At 46.8% G+C, this 16,351-nt stretch overlaps 1 protein-coding gene across 1 annotated transcript in view; it reads right to left on the minus strand.

Annotated features, from left to right (window-relative positions):
• Positions 1 to 1,452: 1,452 nt before the first annotated feature.
• LOC137779676 (sodium/calcium exchanger 1-like) overlaps positions 1,453 to 16,351 on the minus strand; it is a 16,593-nt gene continuing 1,694 nt past the window's right edge. Inside the window, exons 2-4 of the mRNA XM_068567796.1 lie at positions 6,394 to 7,309; positions 4,673 to 4,837; positions 1,453 to 2,256 (exon numbers count right to left, since the gene is read on the minus strand). Of these exons, the coding sequence (XP_068423897.1) occupies positions 1,453 to 2,256; positions 4,673 to 4,837; positions 6,394 to 7,257 (1,833 nt within the window). The 5' untranslated portion in view covers positions 7,258 to 7,309. The remainder of the gene's footprint in view (positions 2,257 to 4,672; positions 4,838 to 6,393; positions 7,310 to 16,351) is intronic.

Genomic DNA, 16,351 nt, shown 5'->3' on the forward strand with positions numbered 1-16,351 from the left:
AGACAGACCAGAGCTCTCTGCTGCTCTCGCGTCTCAACCAGCGGCTCTTCAGCCTGAAACCCGAAAGAGACGCCGAGGAAATCACACCTCCACAAACCGCTCCGGCAGAAGGCGTCCAACTTGACGTCGCTCAATAAAAAGAAGAAAAAAACGCGCAATTGAAAATCACAAAAGACAGAAATCCATACGCGGCGCTGCAGAGACGACCGCGAGCGACGGGAATATATTGATATCGACAACACGAGACAAGGAGAAGAGACGGCGTGCAGCCCAAAGATCCATTCATGAACACACAGCTCGATCGTAACTTCAGTCTTTTGCACATTGAGGCCTTTGTGCGACGTTGTCGATCATTCTGTGCAGCGGCACAGACACGCGATGACATCACCAGGACGCCCGCAGGGTCCAAACTACTGAGGTGAAGATCACACCAATAGAACATGCACCTGTGAGCAACCTGTGTCCTAAAAGACCTCTTTGTAAAATGAAATATTGTTGTCGTATTCGACACACAAACATCTTTGTTTGGTACAAATCATCCCCCAATGAAGACGTCACACAAAATGAGGATATTTTCTTTGTTGAAAAGAATCCCGACGAGATATTCACTCAGCTTTAAAGACACATGACAGCTTTCGACCGACACACACACACACACACACACACGTGAGTCCGCTAATGAGTCAACGCAGGAGTCAGTGGATCAAACTGCCAGCTGCTGCCGAGCACACGCAGCGTATCCACCGTCCACGATCAGCAAGAAATATTTAAAGAACAGAGCCGAGAGGTTTTTTTGAGGTTTTTTTGGGGGTTTGGAGCCAAGAGCTGTCCGGAGCAGACGCAGAGCATCCTGCACCCCGGCAGACACACAACGAGGGCCGATGCCGCCGCATTACACGGCAGGGATCCTTAAATGGAGCTTCAAGTCCTTTTCACACAGAGATGACAGACAAAAATAAAATCCCAGCACCCGGGAGCGGCTGCTGGGGACGCTCTCACACGGCGTGAAGCCTTCAGGAACGGCGTTTCTCTCTTTCCAGCCTTTGTGTTTCCTCACAGACGCTCCGGCCTCGCCGCTGACTCCCAGCTTCTTCAAGCACTTGGTGGGAAACTTAAACACTTCTATTATTTACAAGCCCTGACACTCGAAAAACCATACAGCGCCACCTGTTGTGCTGACTCTGCACCGCACACAGCGCAGGAGACACCGAACCACAGAAGAAGAAGAAGAAGCAGCAAAAAGAAGACAGGTGAGGGGAAGAGTCGAGAGCAGCGAGTAGAAAGTAGAATACAGACGGGGGGGGGTTGTTGACTTGGTCCCCGATCGGCGGATCCACCTCGCCGCTCATCGTGACCGCCACCTCACACTCGCACCTTCGCTTTCTCACATCATCATCATCATCATCATTTGCAGCGTCGCAGATCAACACAAACGAACAAGCTGGCGTTCACTCACAAGATCTCGTCGTTCTGGAATTCCAGGACGCCGTGAACGTCCTCGAAGTCCTCGCCGCTGCCGCGCGCCGTCCCCTCCACCGTCTTGTACGGCAGCGTGACCACGCCGCGGGCGCCCGACGTCCGCAGCACCTTCACCTCCATGGTGCCGACGCTCTCGCTCACGTGGTAAACCGGCTCCTCGAACGTGAAGATGCCGGCGTGGTCGTCGTCGAAGATGGTGACCGTGGCCGTGGCGGGCAGGCCGAGGCACGCCACGGCCTCCACGTGGTTGGCCGACTCGCCGCCGCCGTCCTCGGGCGGCTCCTCGCCGTCGGCCGTCAGCACCTTCACGTTGGAGAGGTGGATCAGGAAGTTCTCGTCCTCTTCGAAGATGTCGTCGTCGATGATGCCCACGCGGATCTCCTTCACGGTCTCGCCGGCCTTGAAGACCACCACGCCCTCCGTGAACTCGTAGTCCGACCCGGCGTTGGCCGTGCCGTCCTCCGTCCGGTAGTCCACGGCCAGCGTCTTGCCCAGGTCGCCGCCGCGGCGCACCACGTTCACCGCCACCGTGCCGCAGTTCTCCAGGCACTGGTAGGAGCAGGGCTCGAAGAAGATCCTGGAGACGGGGTCGCTGTCGCCCACGTCGGAGCGGACCTCGTGCATGCTGACGGCCTTTCGCGCCTGGTCGGCGGCGTGCTTCTTCAGGATGTTGCCGGCGCCGGTCATCAGCCGGGTGGCCTGGCAGCGGTAGAAGGCGCGGCTCTTCTGCTGCTGGCTCAGGACTTGGTAGTTGGCGAGCTCGATGAGCTGTTCCACCTGGTGAGACGAGGAAGCACACGGACGCAGCGTGAAGGGGTCTGCCAAACAATCGGGTTCACCTTCAAAACGCACCAGAGACCCGGAAACCCCGAGACATCGAGCTCCACGAGCTCCACCGAGGAGCCGAGGAGCCGAGGAGCAGAGGAGCAGAGGCGTCTCTGGGGGTTTGACACACTTAGCCTTGGAAAGTGAAGCAGATACACGCTCCACATGCCCTACAGGCACCTGCTCCTCTGGACTGAACTGAGGCATTTCATGGAAAAGACAATAAACAAGATGGTTGGACGTCGTAACCTCACATTAACTTGAGCTACTTTCCCTCCAGAAGAAGCTTCATTATTTGTAGGTACACAATTCTCTCACACTGCATTTACAGACAGATGCTAATAATAACAGGAAGTGTTTTTCTATCTAATCTCAGCTAGCAGCTACTTCCCTCTAGTAGTTCAGCTGCAACTCTTTTAGAAATTATACATTTTTACATAATTTAGATTCCCATGAGCTCTTTGATTCCTGACCACCTTTGTTGGGAAAACATTGAAATCTTCTTTGTGACATCTTGTTGTGCTCCCATGACGCTGCTGTTTTGGGTGAATGACGTCATGAGCGACCTGGAGCTGTTAGCCCAAAGCCAAAGTAGTATTTAAAAATAATATTTATAGTTGTTACTCAAACCTGTCCAAAAACAGTGTTTTATCCAAGCATCCACATGAGATAACCGTAGTTTGAGGATATGATCTTTAAAAATAAAATTAAAAATGGAGGTTGAAAGCCCCGGATGTCTTAGCCTCGGGACGCTACTGGTCTAAACTGTGAATATAAAACTCAAACCAGCCTCTTCATGTCAACTCCAACCCTCCAGAGCTCAGATGAAGGCCTGGTTGGACTGAAACAGTCTGCCAGACTCTGAAAGGTGACGAACTCTGGACCGAACGAGGCGACCCGCCATCTTTAAAAACCTGTCAGTGAGCCGCCATCCCGCTGCAGGGATTTGCACCCACAACTAGTACATTGTAAACGTCATTTAGGAGTGCGCGAGTGCTCCGGAAAGTTCCGGTTCCGGTGCTTCTAACCAACCATAAACGATATGCAAATGAAGGCAACTCACCGATGAAGCCTCATCTATGATCCATATATCCATAACTGTCCAACAAAAACTGTCTTCTTACGTTGCAAAAAGGTTCAATAATTTCTTTTTAAAAAAAGTCAAAAACACGTGATTTCACCATAAATATCCACGGACAGGTGTTGCATAGCGTCATATAAGCTGGAGATATGAAACCATATCGCCGTGTTTCTGGCTGTAACTCGCGTCTCATCTGGAGCACAGACGTCAACACGGACTCAAAATGGCGGCTGAAGCGTAACCTTTCCAACGAACCCTCACCTGAGCCAATAGGAGCTTCACGTCCTGACTGACGAGCTACTTTAGCCAACGAGAGTCAGCGAAGAGGAACAGGGTCTGCCTCTTCTTCCATATATGGGACAAGCCTGTCACGTGCTACAGGCGTTTCGGATAGCCAATGAGCTGGCGGAAGTTCTGCATATAAACGAGTGGGGGCGGGGCTACGCAAAACAGGCCCAAAGAGGCTTCAGAGCAGAGTGAAGCTGCACAGCCAGTTTGTCATTGAATAAGTATGAAAATGCATTTATATTTTATTTTCTCTGTGTCAGCAACACTTATAGTAAATATAAATAGTACCTTTATATGTTTGCAAGACGTTACGCCTTTTTAATATATATATATATATATATATATATATATATATATATATATATATATATATATATATATATATATTACATATATATATATATATATATATATATATATATATATATATATATATATTACATATATAATGAATATTTTTATTCTCAAAATGGAAAATTAGGTTCCATTGTGTTGTTTAGTTCATAAATCCCATTTATAGTCATCTGCAGGCATATATTTGCCAATAAATGTTCAGGCGGAAATAAAAATCTTATATTTATTATTTTCAAACTTATATAACTCAGTGTCAGCAGCACTTAAAGTGATTGAGACTGTTGAGGGAAAAGCTTCAGAGTGTTTTCTTTCAACAGATACCAAAACCATGAATTTACTCCAAATGGTTCAAGTACAGCTTGCAATGTATTTTAGGTTTTATTCAGGCGTTTTCTTTCTGCAAATGTTTATCGAACACTAACAGGTGCTTCATGTTCTTCTGGAGCATTTTAAAGATGAAGCGTTGCTTCCGTTGCCAACGAAGCAGAATCACATCTCCTCGAGGTGGACTCACCTTCTGGTCAGGTGGACTCACCTCCTTGTTAATCTGGACTCTCCTCCTTGTTAATCTGGACTCACCTCCTTGTTAATCTGGACTCACCTCCTTGTTAATCTGGACTCACCTCCTTGTTAATCTGGACTCACCTCCTTGTCGGGGTGTTTCTGCTTCAGCTCCTTCAGGATCTTGGCCATGTCTCTGCGGGTCTCGTCCTCGTCCAGGTCCTTCTCGTCGATGTCCAAACCCAGCGGCCCGTCCAGGAAGTCCACGCCGTGAGAGTTCAGCATCTTCCCGTCCATCTCGATGTCCACCTTGGAAACGGGAAAGGTAAGAGTTAGCGCTCGGCGGCGGCGGCTTGAGGCTCAGCAGAAAGGTTTTTGTTCCTCTGTGGTCTCCACTTCCTGTGGAGACCGGCTCCACTTCCTGTTCCACAGGAAACTCAGCGTTAAGGCAACAAAACCACTTCAGTAGCTCCAGGAAAAGATGGCCGCTTGGCTTCAAATAACCAAAAACTACAAATTACGACAAATTATTTAATTATTCTAGAAGCAGATCCCAGAAGAAGATTTTAATGGAGAACATTAGACTTGTCCTTGTTATAAGAGTTGTTATTAACTTGTTATTAGGCTTGTTATTAACTTGTTATTAAACTTGTTATTGTTATTAGAATTTGTATTAGACTTATTAACCTGTTATTAGACTTGTTATTAGACTTGTTATTAGACTTATTAACGTGTTATTAGACTTGTTATTAGACTTATTAACTTGTTATTAACGTGTTATTAGACTTGTTATTAGACTTGTTATTAGACCTATTAGACGTGTTATTCATTGATGAAATGTCGTTTAACTGGAATCACGGCGGTGATTTCGAGCGAGTGAATTATTCGTCGTTCCTCTCGGACACTTTTGATTCATTTGATTTCTTTGGGCCAGAAGTTGAGATGAAAGTGCTCTTGGAGTATTAATGGAGCTTCTTAATAATTAACGGAGAGAAACTGCTCCAGTTTTTGGCAGCGGACTCTTCATGAACGCGTCACACACAGCAGAGAGGAGTGAAAGCAGGAAATGAAAAACATAATCAGAAGCATCTGAGCGTCTGCAGTGATGTTTTACTGATTTAGAGTCATTAGTCTGGTCGAGGACTTCATTAAGTTCATTAAGTCTTCTGGATGATGCGCCTTCCACAAGCAGCTGTTTATCACATTGTTTCACATGTTCCACTGAAGGGGTTAAAGTGTTATAAATGTTTAACCACGTTAGATTCAGCTGTGTTGCTGCGATATTTACATTATGTGAAAATAAATTATGCAATTTCAGATGTTATTTTGCTCTGGATGAATATTTAATATTTAATACAACGTTGGTCCATTATTTCTGCTGCTCATGAAAACATTTGTTCTGAATGTGACAAATGAGAGAAGCGTCTCTTCTGATGTTTATTATGTTTCAGCTGTTTGTGAAACAGCCACAAAACGCCTCCGATGGTTCGAGCAGCGGCACAAAGTCATTTAGGAACAAGAACTTCTTCAACAGGCTTCATGAAGTCCAGAAAAACTGTTCAACCAGAAGACCAGCGGCACCACGGAGAGGTGCTGTATTGTGTTTTATTGTGTTTCATTGTGTTTTATTGTGTTTCATTGTGCTTCATTGTGTTTTATTGTGCTTCATTGTGCTTTATTGTGTTTTGTTAACTAAACCTAGCTGTTGGTTTTGTTAAACCTGTTGCTAAACCTGGATGCACGTATCTATTTCGAGCCCAATCTTTATGTTCTTTATTCTTTAAGTCTTTAGGTTTTATTGTCTAAACCCAGCCGTTGGTTTTGTTAAACCTGGACGCAGGTATCTACTTCCATCCTGTGCTCACCTTGGAGGGCAGCGGCCGGTCGCCCTCGGTCTCGATGATCATGCCGCGCTGCTTGCCGGTGCGGTAGCGCTTGTACACGTACTTGTAGAACAGCAGGCGGCGGTCGGCCACCCAGGCGAACAGCACGCAGATGGGGAAGAAGAAGAAGGTGAGCAGCCCCTCCCACACCTGCACCACGCCGGGCGAGATGACGGACAGGATGAGGTAGAGCCAGATGTAGGCGAAGATGCTCCAGGTGGCCGTGACGAAGAAGACGCGCAGGTGCTTCACCTTCCTCGTCTCGCCGTCCGGCACGACGTACACGCACAGCCCGATGATGACGAACATGTTGAAGGCCGCCGAGCCCACGATGGTGGCCGGGCCCAGCGTGCCGGCGTGGAACCTGTGACCTATGACCTCGATGACCGACAGCAGGATCTCGGGCGCCGAGGAGCCCAGCGCCATGAGGGTGAGGTTGGACACGGTCTCGTTCCAGATGCGCACGGTGGTGGTGGTGGTCTCCCCGTTGGGCTTCTTGATGGTGATCTCCTTCTCCTGCGACGTGATGACCTCGATGGACGCCATGAAGCGGTCCGCGATGATGGACACGCCCAGGAACATGTACACCAGCGCCACGAAGTACACGGTCGCCCGGGCCACCTTGTCGCCGAACGAGGGGTTCTGGGGCTCCCAGATGGGCAGCACCACGCCCTTGGTGCACGCCTCGGGCTTGCCGCACTCGGTCTTATTGGTGGACACCACGGACACGGAGTCGCCCGGGGTCTCCTCGGGCGGGGCGCCGGCCGCCGAGGGGCGGAGCTCCAGCAGGAGGACCAGGGCGACGACGGCGAGCCGCAGGGCGCAGGAGGGAGCCCGGCGACCCATGCTGACGACCGAACCGGAACCGGGAGGGCGACGATCGACGAGGACGTTGAACCTTCAGAGGGAACAGAGAGTTCTGGTCAGACATGTCTGGATTCAAAGGGTTTTATTTAACCAGCATGCACTGCAGATGAGACTCTACGGTCTCCAAACCTCGTGAACAACTCTAAAGGAACATGGATGCAACAGGCGTGTTGCAGCAAAACATATCAGTGTTGTTTTGTGGCTGTGTGTGTGTGTGTGTGTGTCTGCATGTGTGTAACACTATGAACTAAAGTTGTGGAAGGTCAGATCTGTGTGCGTCTCAGAGTCTCCGTCCGATAGCGCCGGCTTATTGAACTTATTGAACTCTCTGTGGTCGGAGCGCTTTGAAGCCGAGCTGCCGCCACTTGAAGGAGATTCTGTGTTTACATTTTGCTTTTATTTTTTAAACTGGCAGATGAGATCAGAAAAGCTGCTGGAAAAAAACCTATAAATTGATGAGTTGATTGATGAGTTTCCCTTCAATGAAGAGCTCATTGTGTCACATGTTCATGTTTTGTTATCTACACCAACACAGAGCACCAGGAGGCTTCTGGGAGTTCGATCATTCAAAGCTCTATTGGACTTTCAGACGTCTCTGCGCTTCCCTTCTGGACGCCAAAGTGAATGAAAGTACAGCCACGAGTGTCAGTTTCTGCTCGTTTCATCAACTGAGTCTCACGTAAACTTCTCAGGTTGAGGAAAAGGAATCTTGGTTTGATTTGAAGTGACGTTCCAGAAGTCGTCGTCTCTTCAGTGCGTTCGTTAGACGACAATCGAACCGGCGACGGCGTCTCGTTTCGAGCGGCTCGCCAGCGGTTAATCCTGATAAATCACGGATCAATCAGACGAGCGGAGACCCGATCGGCTCGTCCTCAAACCGGCTCCTCCCATTTTCCGAGCGCGCCAGCGTCCGTTTCGCGGCCATGAATGAATAGTCCAACGCTCGTTCCACGCAGCACGACGCGCGGCATCGATAGCGACATCGAGGCCTTTCTGCTTCCACAAGACTGGACGAAGCTGTAAATCCCCACGCGCCCTGAAGCACACGCAGCGAGGCCCCGGAGACGCTGTTTAAAGCAAATGATCAGCGCAGGGGACGCAGTGAATGAGCGGGTGTTCATTCAGTGTGTTACACTCTGTGTGTGTGTGTGTGTGTGTGTGTGTGTGTGTGTGTGTGTGTGTGTGTGGTGCCGTTGACATGAATCAGTGAGTGTGTAATGCGTAATTAGTCCAGCGATGGTGTACTGTGCAGTAAATATTTGGGTTTGACGGCTGTGTGTGTGTGTGTGTGTGTGTGAGTGTGTGTGTGTGTGTGTGTGTGTGTGTGAGTGGGCTCTAACGTCAAGAAAATCAATTCCTAAATAAAATTACACATCTATTTAATTATTTAATTAACCTAGAGTTGAGTGCACAAACCCTTTCCGCTCCGCTAATGCGATCCAGAAGCTCTTTGCCTACATGTGCGTCCGCCGGGTCTTTTGTGGGTCTTTTGTGGGTCTTTTGTGGGTCTTTGTGGGTCTTTGTGGGGCGTTCCAGAGCGATCAATAATTCAGTGTGCTTTGGCATTTGCTGCTTTTCACTTAAGGATGTCATTTTTTACAAGATGATGGCGAAAGATCTCTCTAGCCAGCGGCTACAACCCTGTGTGTGTCTGCCGCTCTGCACAGAGCGGCCAGGGTGCTGACCAACAGATAGAGTTACACAACTAAACCAACAGATAGAGTTACACAACTAAACCAACAGATAGAGTTACACAACCAAACCAACAGATAGAGTTACACAACTAAACCAGCAGATAGAGTTACAAAACTAAACCAACGGATAGAGTTACACAACTAAACCAGCAGATAGAGTTACACAACTAAACCTACAGATAGAGTTACACAACTAAACCAACAGATAGAGTTACACAACTAAACCAACAGATAGAGTTACACGACTAAATCAACAGATAGAGTTACACAACTAAACCAACAGATAGAGTTACACAACTAAATCAAGTTAAGCATTAAACCATTAGTTAGAGTTCAGTATAAACCAGCAGCTCCTCGGTGGGGGCGTGGCCTCTGGTTGACAGCTGTTGGCTCCGCCCCCTCCCCCTCCTCTGGTCTTGATTGACAGCATGAAGTCCGTCACGTGGTCAGACTGTTGCTGCTCTCATGGATGCATTTCATTCATGTTACAAATGAACTTTCCATCTCCTTTCTTTCCAAATGAAATGTGACATTTGAAGTGTGGGGCGGCACAGAGGAACGTAGGAACCGAGTCATTTGAAACATCACATCCTGGACGTAGAGATGATGTGTAACGCTGGGCCTCATGATCACGGCCTCCCTCCACAGAGAGGCATCAGGAAAGAAGATATTAAAGTTATTAAACAGAGACGCGGCGCCAGGTGCAGTCTAATAAGATTCACCACGGGTCGCAAAAACAGCCAATTTGTTCGTCTGCGTTGAGTTCTTTGTGTGCGTCAGCAGCTGGTATGAAGACGTGCGGCGCAGGAGAACCAGCAGCCTGATCTGGAACATGCTGCATCGCTTCAGATGCAACACCACAAAGTTTACAGACTCACAGGAACCGTTCGGTTAACTTCTCTCATGTAAAGACCGGAAACGGTCTGACAAGAACCTCTGACGCTCCGGTACATTACATAGAATATACGTATGAGCAGTTTGTTTCACCAGCACACACAGTAGATGCATATTTAATGTGTCGGACACCAGACTGTGTGCACGGTGCAGTACCGCTGCCTTTAGGAGGGACTAATAAAGGAGTATCTCTTCTTATCTTGAGACCGTTTGAACTGTCGCAGCCTTCATTGCTCTTCATGTGTTCCTCTGGAATCACTCCAGACTCAGGTGGACTCTGCATCCTCTCTGACGGCCGGGACGCCGAACTGGATGAGCAACATTTCAAAGGATGAGGAAGTGGAACAGAACGAGCGGCGCGCCTGCAAAGGGCCGCTTCCGAGTATTCTGGTTGAATCCCAGCGGGTTTGGGAATTCAACCCGGGACCAGGACTTCCTCCTGTCACAATGCAGAGCATGCTGGGAAGGGATTTGATACGGTGGCTTTTATTTGGGATTCTGAACCTTGACTATCAGGTTTCAGAGTATCCTCCTGGAGTTAAGACCTCAAAGACTCACACTGGGCCTCTGGATCTGCTCAGCGCACCACGTGAAGTAAAGAACGCCACAACCTTCTGCCGCATGCAGCCAAGATGCTCCCGCTCTGCCCCAAAACTGTCATTCCTCGGGAGCCTCTGAAGGCGGCACCCAAGGGTGCCGAGCAGGCAGCGGATTGCACCAGCAGCCGGAGAGAGGGAGAGACGGGCGAGGACACAACCTCCTGCATGAAGCGCTGATGTTCAGAGACTTGATCCTGAAGGGAACCTCACACGTGACGAGTCAACACAGAATGTTTAAGCAGCGTGAGGCAGCAGGAGACGAGGAGACGAGAGGAGAGGAGACGAGGCCACAAGGAGAGGAGTGAATGTAAAGAGAAAGGCTGAGAGCTGAGATTGTCTGCAGGGAAGAGACGGACAACACAGCAACGTCTCACGGCAAGTTGCCAAATAGCCACGAAATGTAATATTTTACTTTGTGGCCGTCAGCGCAACTTTATTGTTCTAGAACGTCAATATGTTGAAAAGAAAAAGGTTGTGAAGGCAACTAAACCACTTTGTTAGGGTGAGAGTTGAGCTTAAAATAACTTCCTACAGTTAGGTTAAGCAACTAAACCAGCAACAGTTAGGTTGAAGCAACTAAACCAGCAACAGTTAGGTTAAGCAACTAAACCAGCAACAGTTAGGTTAAGCAACTAAACCAGCAACAGTTAGGTTGAAGCAACTAAACCAGCAACAGTTAGGTTGAAGCAACTAAACCAGTAACAGTTAGGTTAAGCAACTAAACCAGCAAGAGTTAGGTTGAAGCAACTAAACCAGCAACAGTTAGGTTTATGCAACTAAACCAGCAACAGTTAGGTTTAAGCAACTAAACCAGCAACAGTTAGGTTGAAGCAACTAAACCAGCAACAGTTAGGTTTATGCAACTAAACCAGCAACAGGTAGGTTGAAGCAACTAAACCAGCAACAGTTAGGTTGAAGCAACTAAACCAGCAACAGTTAGGTTGACGCAACTGAACCAGCAACAGTTAGGTTTATGCAACTGAACCAGCAACAGCCGCCCTGTAACGATGAGGGATGAGCAACGAACTGGATGTAGAAGTACAAAAGAAAAAATCCTTCGAGAAGTTGCTGGTGGGATAAATCACTGGCGTTATCTGGAGTGCTGCTTTCATTCAGGAGGGAAGAAGCAGCCGAGTCATCATCCTTCAGTGAACACGCTTCCTGCTTGCAGGCCGGCTGCTGTAATCTGGAGGAATATGGTTTCTTCTTCTCAGCGTTCAAAAAGCGTGTCTTCACGCCGCTGGCATCGCGCCAACGCCTCCAGAGCGGTTCCGCCTCTTCCCTCCAGAGCTCTCCTCCTCACAACAGCCCACGGCTCTGCGGGACGCGTCCTTTCAAAATAAACCTCCACCGTAGGTTTATTTAGATTTGAGGTTTAGTGGGTTTGGGTTTCTGCTCCGTTAGGGCGGAGCAACAGGTGGCGATCGAGCTTCAAATGAGTCTCTTATTTGTGTGGAATAAGTTTGTTTGTTATGCAACTTGTGTTCTTGGCGTCAAATAACAAAAAGAGGGTGAAAGGTCACGGTGACTCTCAGCGGAGTCCTCGGCTCCTCTGCAGTGGTTCATATCATATCTGACGGACGCTCCATCTGCTGTGTTCTGTGTTTTCATACTGAAGTCCCAATGTACACGCTACATGAGATTTTCTTTTCAAAATAAAAGCTCCGTCCTCACAGGAGACTCAGCTACGTTTAGGAACCAGAACTACGGAGTCATGTGGAGGAACGGACCGTTAGCACCACAGTGCTTTCAGTCGTTACTAAAGTTATGAGCAAGGAACCAGCTCAGCAGTTTACCCTCTTTCAGCTCATTGTTTTGGTTTAACAGACGGAAACTTTGACGTTTTGCTTCTCGTTGCTTTTTCTTTATCAGGCTGCTGGAGGAGAACAAAACAGAGCGACGAGAGCTAAACCTGCTGCTCTGCTGATGTTGCTCTGGACCAAGAAGATGATGATACAACAACATGTCGTCTTTCACAGCTTCTGTCAGAGAAGAGACTCTGAGACACATTTACACTTCACTGGATTACTGTGTACTCGTGTTTTCATCTACTCTATGCTACTACTACTAATGCTACTGCTACTCTATGCTACTCTATACTACTACTACTACTCTATCCCACTACTAATGCTACTGCTACTCTATGCTACTGCTACTCTATGCCACTACTAATGCTACTGCTACTCTATGCTACTGCTACTCTATCCCACTACTAATGCTACTTTATGCCTCTACTACTGCTACTCTATGCTACTGCTACTCTATGCTACTACTCTATGTACTGCTACTCTATGCTACTGCTACTCTATGCCACTACTAATGCTACTGCTACTCTATGCTACTGCTACTCTATGCCACTACTAATGCTACTGCTACTTTATGCCTCTACTACTGCTACTCTAGGATGCTACTCTATGCTACTACTCAATGCTACTGCTCCTCTATGCATAGCACGTAACCGTGTCTGGGTCCATGTTGCATCACTGAGCGCGTTAGCTTCTTGGAGGTTAACCACCACGACACCGACATGAACCTCCAGAGCTTCACACAGGTGTGTTGTTAACCTTCCTCTTGTGTCGGCTCTGCACCTGTTTAAGGTTTGAAATGCATGAAAGAAGCACATGAATGTGTTTACTGCAGCAAGGCTTTTTGACTTTGTCAGGAACATTTATTTCAAATAAATAAAACATGTTTTACTAAATGATGAAACGCTCTGGTGGAAGCGATGACCTTTGAGTTAGTTATGAACATGAGATTTGGTCGATTGGTTGCAAATCTAAATGTTGTGTTATGACGTGTTCTGCTTTTCATTTTGTGTTCGTATTAAAGTTTTATTGCTGGAAAAAAATACTTTTTAGCCTTTTTCTTTAAGTAAATATACATGTTACTATAGTTAATAATGTTAAAATGTGTTGAAGAGTTGTGTTGTAATAGCCCTCAGTAACAGTCAGGTAACACAACAACCTGTTATAGATTTTAATTAATTATATTGAGGTTCATTTTAACGAGTTTTAATAGAAATAAAAGGAGTATCCTGTTAAAGGAAAGGCCCAGAGGCCCACACCAAAAATATTAAAACACAACAATATGTTCATGGATAAGGAATCCTGACAAGGTCACCAAGAGATGAGGAACAGAGTGGAGATAGATCATTGATTTAGTGTATTTTACAGCTGATTTAAGACACGGGCTAAAACCAACCAGTTAACACAAGAGATGCTAACAGAACGCTAACACAAGAGATGCTAACAGAAAGTTAACACAAGAGATGCTCACAGAAAGTTAATACCAGAGATGCTAACATAAAGCTAACACAAGAGATGCTAACATGAAGCTAACACGATAGATGCTAACATAAAGCTAACACAATAGATGCTAACATAAAGCTAACACCAGAGTAGGGATAAAGCCTCTGGGTTGTATAGAAGCATTCATCTACTGCTGCTGCTTCCTAGCATTAGCTCATATTTCCTGTAAACACGGTTCATGGAGGTAAAGGTAGCACCGCATGGTTTCATCAGGAATGAAATGCAGCACTGACGGTACGTTAGGATGTAGCATGTTGCAGCTACACCGCCCATCAAGGCCGTCCATCTTCTGGCCCTCCAACAATACTTTCACCCCCGTCACCATGACAATGATGTGTTTGTGTAGCTGTGATTTTAGTGTTACCTTCAAGGAGCGTAGTGGCTCGTTTCCTCATCAGCAGATCCATGACGGACAAGATATACATGGTGTTTATGTTATTATACGAGCTGCTGCACGCTGAGCTAACTGCTGAAACATGAGCAGGGCTGCATGGGGCTTCCTCTCAGGAGGTCATGTCACTCAGGGGAAGAGGAGGAAGAGGGTGAAGAGGGAAAATAGTGTGAGGAAGAGGGTGAAGAGGGAAAAGAGGAGGGTGAAGAAGAGGGTGAAGAGGGTGAAGATGGTGAAGATGGTGAAGAAGAAGGTGAAGAGATTGAAGATGGTGAAGAGGGTGAAGAAGATGGTGAAGAGGGTGATAAGGGTCAGGGTAGAGGGAAGAGGTCCGGGGGTCAAAGGTCAAACATGTCACTCAGGTTTCCAGCCAGGAGAACCAGTTTGACTTCACTTCTGTTACAAAACTTTGGAACTTAATGTTGCCAAATACGAGAGTTATGCTACAAAGTTTCTACTCCACGGAACACGCCGACTGATTTAATGCAACAAATAGTTATTTAATGCAACAAATAGTTATTTAATGCAACAAATAGTTATTTAATGCAACAAATAGTTATTTAATGTAACAAATAGTTATTTAATGCAACAAATAGTTATTTAATGCAACAAATAGTTATTTAATGTAACAAATAGTTATTTAATGTGACAAACGTAGTTACTTTATGTAATGAACAATGTTATTTAACCTAAACCACAATCTCCTTAACCAAGTACTTCTGTTAAATAAACACATTGTAATGTAGTAGTACACACATTGTAATGTAGTAGTACACACATTGAAATGTAGTAGTACACATGTTGAAATGTAGTACACTAGTTGTAATGTAGTAGTACACATGATGTAATGTAGTAGTAGATGTTGTAATTTAATAGTACACATGATGTAATGTAGTAGTACATGTTGTAACGTAGTAGTACATGATGTAATGTAGTAGTACACATAATGTAATGTAGTAGTACATGATGCAATGTAGTACACATGATGTAATGTAGTACACATGATGTAATGTATGACCTGCTGTCAATCTGCTTTTTGATTTCTATGATAAACATCCTCAGGAGGCTAGCTAGTAGCTGTTAGCTGTTAGCTGGTAGCTGTTAGCTGGTAGCTGGTAGCTGGTAGCTGTTAGCTGGTAGCTGTTAGCTGGTAGCTGGTAGTTGTTAGCTGTTAGCTGGTAGCTGTAAGCCGTTAGCTGTTAGCTGGTAGCCGTTAGCTGCTAGCTGGTAGCTGGTAGCTGTTAGCTGTAAGCTGTTAGCTGTTAGCTGGTAGCTGTTAGCTGCTAGCTTTTAGCTGGTAGCTGGTAGCTGTTAGCTGCTAGCTGTTAGCTGCTAGCTGCTAGCAGGTAGCTTCCCCTCAGCGTCTCACTGCTTATCAGAAGCATCTCCTCGTGTCTCCTGTTGACTGTCAACAGGAGGAACTGGTCCACCGTGCAGGAAGAAGCAGAAGGACTTGTTCTGCTGCATGTGTGGAAACATGCAGTGTGTGGAATGTGAACCCATGGCTGAAATAAGAACCTATGACCTGTCATTACTTCATAACGTCAGACCGGAGACAACATGCTACTCTCATACATGCAGAGTAAAGGTCTGAATCACTTAGCGGGTGATGTGAATCTAATTAGCTCGTGTCTCACGCTCGGCGTCTTCACCTGCAGCAGAACCACGCGGCCGGAATCAATTAACTCATTACATCGTGTGTTATGATGGACATGAAGATGAACGCTGCAACCATAAATCTATAAGTGGAGTTGTAGCGATGCACTGAGCCGTGCTAACCCTGCTTCCTCTGACTTATTCACCACATAGTGGTTGTTGCAGCTTCATGACTGCAGCGCTGTGTGTGTGTGTGTGTGTGTGTGTGTGTGTGTGTGTGTGTGTGTGTGTGTGTGCGCGCGTGTGTGTGTGTGTGTGTGTGTGTGTGTGTGTGTGTGTGTGTCGGATCGAGCCCAGACCCACTGAGATGGTGGGACTCCATCTCGCGTCAAACACGAATAAGGAGAGGTCAGTTTTTATTGGACAACCAGTCACGTATGTTCATCTGAAGCGGTTTCATGGCCATCAAGAACTCTCATCAAGAACCTTCTGCTCCAAGCAACACCTTCTGCCCCATGAAGAACCTTCAGCCACAACAAGAACCTTCTGCTCCACGCAGAACCTTCAGCCACATCAAGAACCTTCTGCCCC

This window comes from Clinocottus analis, unplaced genomic scaffold (genome assembly GCF_023055335.1).
Source record: "Clinocottus analis isolate CAN_PGR_092001 unplaced genomic scaffold, fCliAna1.0.p SCAF_8, whole genome shotgun sequence".
Lineage (NCBI taxonomy): Eukaryota > Metazoa > Chordata > Actinopteri > Perciformes > Cottidae > Clinocottus > Clinocottus analis.